A 7,962-nucleotide genomic window follows, 5' to 3' on the forward strand; every position below is an offset into this window, starting at 1 on the left:
TTTAAAAACAAAAACAAAAACATTGCCCTGATCATGGAGAACAACTGCTGAGCCACACATCTAAGCACCGTCCAAACATGGAGCTGTTGCCCTGGCTGAATAACAGTGTACAGTGAGTCCTTGAAATACGAAAACTCATACAAATTTCCGATGGTACGAAAGCGATAAATGTAGGACAAACTCCACAATATGAAAGTATCTGTCTCGATGGTACAAAAAACGATATGAGAGGAAATACAAAAAATTCAAAATGGGTGCGCTGCACAGCGCCGCGCTCGCTTGCGGCAAGAAAACGAACTAACCCCTCTCTGGTAAACACATTTTCGCGCTCTTCCCAGTTGAGTCACGTCCGTCCTCTCCTCTCAGATTCGCTGTAAGTTACGCTGTTTTTCGCTGTTCTTCATCTTTTCGTATTTTCACCATGCCTCCCCAGCGCCCTGCATCATCTCCAGCATCCGGGGAACCAGGTGCAAAGAAGAAACAGCATCATACTGTCACTCTTGAGAGGAAATTGGAAACACAGTAGTTAGATTTATTTACCGGTAAATGTACAATGAAAGACACAACTGTCTTCCCAGTTCAGTCTGAAGAAAATATACACCAGGCGAAATACAATGAAAACCCTGTTTCTACTAGTGCGTGTTTCAAATGGTTCTATTTTTCCACGCTATATTCGTCAGACTTTGGGAAGATACTTGTGTCTTTCATTGTACACTTGAAGCAGCAGAAAGACCTTACCAATTCAGTGCATAAACCTCCAGCTTATTTCTGTAATTTTCTGACAACTTTCAGTTTAGCAAATTAATTTTTCTTGCTGAAAAATTTCCTTCCTGTTATTATCGTCACTTTCCCCTACAATCGTTTCCAGCGCAGTGGAAGAAACTCAGCATTCTCAAAGGTGGATATCGTTTCCCAATTTCCCAACTGGAGGTTAGGTTGGGTTAAAATTATTAGGTACAGACAAGCTCGGTTAGGCCAGGTTTAGTTAAACACTTAGGGAAGAACAGTCCTTTCTGCCATTAAGTTAACGAAATAAACAAGAGTTGTCACACCAGAACAGCTAAAAACAAAGGGGAAACAGATTTGATAAGAAACGTTTACTGTATTACCAACCCCAGAAATAATCTGAAAAATATAACAGACTGTCAGGAAGAACTGATTTGGTAAGGTGCTTTTACTACTAAAAGTGAAACATATGTTTAGCCCCCTCAGTGGCTGTGGGTTCAGATATTTGTGTGCTCCCATGGTCGGCCTTGGGACCATTTTTTCAAAGTTCTAAAATCAATTTCTCTTTCTTACATATGTGAAAAGACTCATCTGGCACACCTGGCTCCCCCCCCCCCCTCCCTCTAAACCCATCCTGTGATTTGCTATGATTCGTGTAAGAATTAAAATTAGGGTGCGGGTTACATCAGCATGTATACATTGGCCGATTACATCTGGGACAAAGTGAACTGTGAACGCCAGACTTCTTGAGGTGGTAGAGTAGGTTTGTGTAAACACACCAGTGACGCTCATTCCCTTCCCATAATTGCTTGCAGTTTTTTTTTATTAACTCACCCAAACTCAGCGTCACTGACACCAGTACAATAAGGCGTTGTTCAGGGCCAGCAGCTATGAAAACGATAATGGAATACAGGTACATTATTGTTTGTATTAGTCCTCTCTCACTCATACACATAAGAACAAACAAAAGAATGAGCAGTAAATGTACACTAACTCTAAGGAGCAGAAATAACTGTGCTCAGTCGGTCCGAAATATATTGGGAAGAGTGATACCGAACGAAGAATGTGGAACTGAATGCTAACCTACGAGAACACGTGGGACGAAAGTAATTTTTTTCTGATTAGCAAACATTTTTGTTCCATATCTTCTCTTAAAAATTGTAAAACCCATAATCTTTTGTGTAAGCATACAGCCTAAAGACCATACCAATTCAGTTCATATTCCTGTAGTTTGTCTTCTTTATTTTTCTGACTATTTTGAGGGTGGTAAATCATGTTCTCTTGGTGAAAGAAACTTACTCAAAATTAGGGCGTATGTAACATAAACATGTAAACATCGGCGTGGAGTGAAGAGAATGCCTGACTGATGGGATGGTTGAGTAGGGTCATGTACACACACCAGTGACCTTCGTTCCCTTTCTGTAATTGTTCACAGTTTTTTATAATGCCCTAAATCAACGTCATTCACACCGAAACAGTGAAGTGTTGTTCAAGGCCGGCAACTATGAAGGGGTTAATGGAATACTGTATGAAAAATTCAAAATGGGTGTGGTGCATAGCGCCGCACTAGCTTGCCGAGAGAAAACGAACTAACCCTTCTCTGGTAAACAAATTTTCACCCGCTTCTCAGTTGAGTCCACGTCCCCCCTCTCCTCACAGTCTCACTGTATGTGAGGATATTTTCGCAACCCTTCACTTATTCATATTGTTTCGCCATGCCTTCCAAGCGCCCTGGGTCATCTCCAGCATTGGGGGAGCCCGCTGCAAAGAAGCAGCAGCACCGTACTCTAATTCTGAAAAGGAAATTGGAAATTATAAGACCCCATGAGGAAGCGCAGGGAGTCTCAGAGATTGAGTGTGCTATAGGCCTTGCTGTTTCTACCATTGGAACTGTGATGAATAAAAAGGAGATGTACAAGAATATGGCCTCCTCCTTCTCTACAGTACAACTGTATACAGGTATTGCTTACTTCTTAATAGGGGGGAGTGAAGTTTAGGCGGGGGTCTGAGGGGGCACTGGGACACATCCCCCCATTTATTTGTACAGTATATTTCAATGGGGAAAATCGTTCCGGTATACAAAATTTCAAATTACAAAAGTTTATTTTGGTCCCTATCCCTTTCATATATCTAGGACTCACTGTATATTGCAATCCATTAAAGACAGGTAAATCACTGTCGCTGATGTATAAACAAGTGATCCACTGTTCATGGTGTAGCAGTCATTAAGGCCATCTCCCCTCCCTGTCAGTACCCATTTCTAAGTGCATGCAGTTGTTGGGAAGAAGGAGGGGTGGACAGTGAACTGGATACCAGGGTTGTGAATCAGATTGCTTAACAATTACACGTCCGTCATACCATGATTTACTCTATCAGTATGGGTTAACAGTAATCTGACATAAAGATCATGTAATACAGCTGGTAAGACATCTCTCTACCCACCTATTAGCCCATCCCAGTTTTGCCACCTATGTTCTGGGATCCAGTCCCCCCCCCAGTAAATCATGTTTTCGTTTACATTGGTACTATACAGATATTAACAAGAACCATAGACACGAATCACTACTGTTACCTATTATTTACTGTGGCAAGAGAAAATTCCTCCCTCCCCCTCCTCTGCTTTCGATATCACAGTTGTCATCCATGATGTTACAACATAAATGTAACAAGAACAGCTCCCAGTCGCTATGACAACAGGTGTGACATCAGACAAACATTCTAGGGTTGTTTCATATATCACCATGTGATGACATAGTCACCATACACTAATAATGCAGGATTTGTGTAATGAGCCACCCTACAGGGAGTAGGTTGTCCTATAGGCGATATAACAAAACATGTTGGTTGACTGCATAACGTTTAACGACCTGACTGTCCAATCCCACCATCAGCGTTAAACTATAGCTGATTTGGCACCATGTCACCAGTGTAACATTTATCCATCCCATCGTAGCTTTCTGCCAAAGTCCACTACCCCTTACCTCATCACTCGTCTCCTGTAGAGCCCCTCTTCCATCAGCCAGACCACTATTGCCTCCTCTTCACCCATCTCCCTTCTCCTGTCTCCCAGGTGCTCCACCCTGCCTCCTCCTGTGGCGGCACCTTTTATAAGATTGCGTTGATGAGAGATCTACCAGTTTCAGGTTCACAGTCAGGGAGGAGGGAGGTCATGGTAATTTTGCATTTATGATAGGTGTGGGAATGCAGATAATGTTATATGCTGGCCGACAGTAAATGTTGTATAGTTTGTGATGTTTGTCAAAAGTAACACTGACGAAACCTGTGTTTCATGTTAATAAAATACGAATGTGTGGTGTGAAATTATTTTATTACCATATTCACAAAACGTTGTTTTCAATATACTGTCAGGCAGGATTTTTTTTATATACCATCATTAATTGCGCACAGCAGCAGTGATCACTGCGTTCGGTTCATTTGAGTGACTGAATGAAACCTGATGAAGTTCCATACTCATCAGTGTTACCAGATGCAGAGAGCATTACACCACTTCGCTGGTGGATGGGGTGTTTGTTTGATATGTCCGCAACTGGACATACGTAGAATTTTATGCGCTTTATCATAGTTCTTTTAGGAAATCGATACATCCAATGCTTTTCAAGTAAATGGACGACAAAGGTAGAATACTCTTCCCCACCCGCAAGTGAGATAAAAACACTTTCTTCCCTTGCCTCACCCACATCTACATATTTTCACACGCTAGGTTTTATTTTGTTTTATTCAAAGTATACATGTAAAATATCATAAGCTTTTTGATAGTGCTTTCAGAAACTCGACATGACCACTAGTCTTTTTGCTGGGTTTTGATACCGAAGCTGAAGTTTCTTCCCTCTCATATGTGTATGTGTAAAAAATGATACTTATTTGTGTAAAAAATATAGAAATACAGAAATAGGTCAATATACAAATCAACAAAATATGGATAACTCACCTCCTTCAGAAGTGTTGAGCTGCTGGCAGGACCTTGAGGGGTTTGAAGTTATGTAGTGTGTGTGTGTTTGTGTGTGTGGCATATTTGTTCTCTCCTCCTTGCACTACATTTGCTTAATACATGTGTTGCACACAATAGATTTCTTCATGAACACTCACTGCACGACACGTATATTTCACACTAAACCATATGCAATATAGCACTGAGATTGGTACAATACCTTTTCCCTGAAGTCTGTGGTTGTGTGGCATATTGTTGTCTCTGATCCTTGCTAGGTTTGTGCTAAGTCAGTCAATGCACGCAATATTTTTCGGCGAACACTCGCTGCACTACTTTATACGTATGTTTCACACTGAACCATATGCAGTGTAGCACTGTCTGAGATTAGTACAATAACTTTTTGCTGAAGTCTGTGGTTGTGTGGCATATTTGTTGTCTCTGATCCTTGCGCTAGGTTTGCACTGTCAGTCAATGCACACATTATTTCTCGATGAACACTCGCTGCACTATTTTATACGTATATTTCAAACTAAACCTTTTGCAGTGTAAAACACTATCACAATGATTCCATCCCAACCTCCTCTATTATTTCCTTCCTGACTCTCTGGCATATGTGACTGCCTGTTCCCTTAGTGACTACGGCGTATCTCTGTGGCGTACGTAACGCCTGCTGAGGTAGGTCAGTTATTTCGCTAATCCAGGCACTATATGTTTCACACAATATAGGTATTGGTTTCACTATTAAGGGCAAAAACTCACATCATTTACGGGCAGGGTGAAGCAGAGTTGCAAACTCCGCTATACCAAACACGACTCCTGCCTCTAGGCCTAATGACTGATAATGGGCCCCAGTGCTTTACAAACAGTATATCAATGCTCCATAGACACAGTAACTTCACAGTTTAGTAAAAAAACACTATACAAGCACAATATTTCGATAATGGTTTCTGCCTCGGGTGAGAGGGGAAAAATGGAGTTAAAGGGACGACTGATGCAGCGCTACCCTTCAGCCCAGCTGGTCATGAGATACTGAGGTTTACTGCTGTGCATTGTCTAATCAGAGCAGTCACAGTGTTGCCAAGTATTTACTTTGGATGCGAGACTGGCAAGCTCTAAAACACCAAAATTTGACATAAATCAGCCAGAAACTTATTCTTTGGTGAATTTTTCACACGATCAGCATCAAAGTGCATTTACCAGGAAACGCTCATAGAATGTGAATCGCGTCATTGTGCATGGAAGGGTTGATAGAGTGGAACGTTTGTTACATTGATATATTACATTGTCACATTGGGTGTTTGATATTTTGATAATTATTTGCAGCTTTAAATAGTTAAATGTTGGAGAAAATAATATTCCTTGCTTTAAGATTCCCCCATATTAATTTTTTTATATTCTAATGTAATAGTTTTTTTTACTATTAATTTCTCTCTCTCTTTGTCTCGAGCATGTGTGCATGTGGAGTCAGATTTGGTGAAATATTTGGATATTTAGTCAGAGCAAGCTATAATAACTCCAAAATGATGATTATGTGAACGGGCGGACAGATACGTTATGTTGAGTGTTCACATCTGATTGTAAAGTACTATTAAAGGAGTGCATTAAATTTATAATACTTCTAATTTGTTACAATTTATATTTCAGGGATACTATAAAGTTCTAGGTAAGGGCGTCCTACCCAAGCAGCCAGTTATCGTCAAGGCAAAATTCTTCTCCCGGAAAGCAGAGAAAAAAATAAAGGACATAGGAGGTGCCTGTGTACTTGTGGCATAGGTAAGACAGCTGTTATGAATCACTTAATTCTGAGAGGTCACTACCAATACAAATAATTGTCTTCTATGTGTTAGTATGAAATATTAATAATGACAAAGAATGAAGTTAATGATCTATTGGCACTAATTTATTTTGTAGTTTGTCTCTGACTTTGTAGTCAAGGGACTGAATGATGAAAGTGCGAATGGGCGGACGTAATCAATTTGCCGAATGTTCTTTTCTGATGTTGAGGCAAAATTATAAATTTATTTTACCAGAGGAAAGGCTCTCTCTCCTTTTTTTTTTTTTTCTTTTTTTTTTTTCCTCCTCAGATTCCTCCACAGAGGCAAGATGTACACCACCATCATACCGGCATTCTTTCCAATAAAGTGGATATTTTAATGAAGCTTTTACTTTTCCTTTGCTGTGTAGGAAGGTATTTGCATTAGAAATTGTAACAAAAGATACAGTATGGACAATAATACGAGTATTAGTTACATCTATCCATCCATCCATCATCCAGTCCTATGTTGCCCGATGAGGAGCGTAGGAGCTTGCGGCTAGGCAAGTTGGTCCTGACATTTAAGATGAGTGACCAGCCTCACTCATCCCTGAGTGGCATTATGTAAACAATAAATCCCAACCATCCTTAGGATAGAATCCTGCACTGGCTCAATCTGACTGGACTGCCTTAATTTTTAAGCTCACTAAACCACCAGGTGCCATAATTTAGTTGTACAGTTGCCACCCAGCATAGTAAATGGTTTCCTGGTGTACAGGAAACCATTTGGCTTGTCACTCAGTGTGGAGTTCACCCGTAGGCAGAAGGAAGAGGAAAAAATGAAGGAAAGACTGTAGTGGGAAAGTAAAGTCACCTGCTGGCGGAAGAGGAAGGAAGAGAGGAAAGGGCAGACACCTAAAGCAGTACTACATCGAGTGAGTGGATGGTGAGTGCCCCCAACTACCACATTGTATTAGTTATAACTCCAATTTAATCGGAAGTGTGAGCTTCTGGACTGCAGGCAGAAGTTGCTCTTCTCTGGCAGTCTGACATCTACCTTTGAAGAGACTGAAAGGGAGTCAAAGAGTATCTATAAGTGGGCACCAAAGTTGCCTAGCTGTCTTGGTGCCATTGCATGAAGGCGTCCCTCCTGCATTAACCTGCCCCGTCCCGTCGACATATGGGTATGTTGCAATGATTTGCATTTGCCAGTCCCGGTGACGTACCGGTACGTTGTGCAATTGCAAGGTCCCTAATTTGCACAATTTTCAATTTTCGCATGTGATTTTTCGTATGAATACAAGGGACACCTTCCTCTATTCCTCTACAAGATGCCAAGCAGGGACAATGCCTTACACCACATAACCTCACCCCTCCCCCCCTCACGCCATTGTCTTGGCAATTCACCTGTTACCAATGACCTGGCCAGTAAAGATATTCAGGGCCAGAGTGATTCCCCAATCGATGACAATGTGGAGGACAATGTTTACACAGCATTAGAAAAAGAAACAGAAATAATGATCAGGTAATGTGG

The 7,962-nt window shown here is 41.1% G+C and overlaps 1 protein-coding gene across 1 annotated transcript in view; it reads left to right on the top strand.

Annotated features, from left to right (window-relative positions):
- Positions 1 to 6,829, top strand: part of RpL27A (ribosomal protein L27A) — a 78,348-nt gene extending 71,519 nt beyond the window's left edge. Inside the window, exons 5-6 of the mRNA XM_080272766.1 lie at positions 6,320 to 6,448; positions 6,760 to 6,829. Coding sequence (XP_080128892.1) covers positions 6,320 to 6,448 — 129 coding nt within the window. The 3' untranslated portion in view covers positions 6,760 to 6,829. The remainder of the gene's footprint in view (positions 1 to 6,319; positions 6,449 to 6,759) is intronic.
- Positions 6,830 to 7,962: the final 1,133 nt, after the last annotated feature.

The sequence above is a fragment of the Coenobita brevimanus genome, chromosome 51 (genome assembly GCF_032717465.1).
Source record: "Coenobita brevimanus isolate Jiangsu-jjx chromosome 51, ASM3271746v2, whole genome shotgun sequence".
In the NCBI taxonomy this organism is placed as follows: Eukaryota; Metazoa; Arthropoda; class Malacostraca; order Decapoda; family Coenobitidae; genus Coenobita; species Coenobita brevimanus.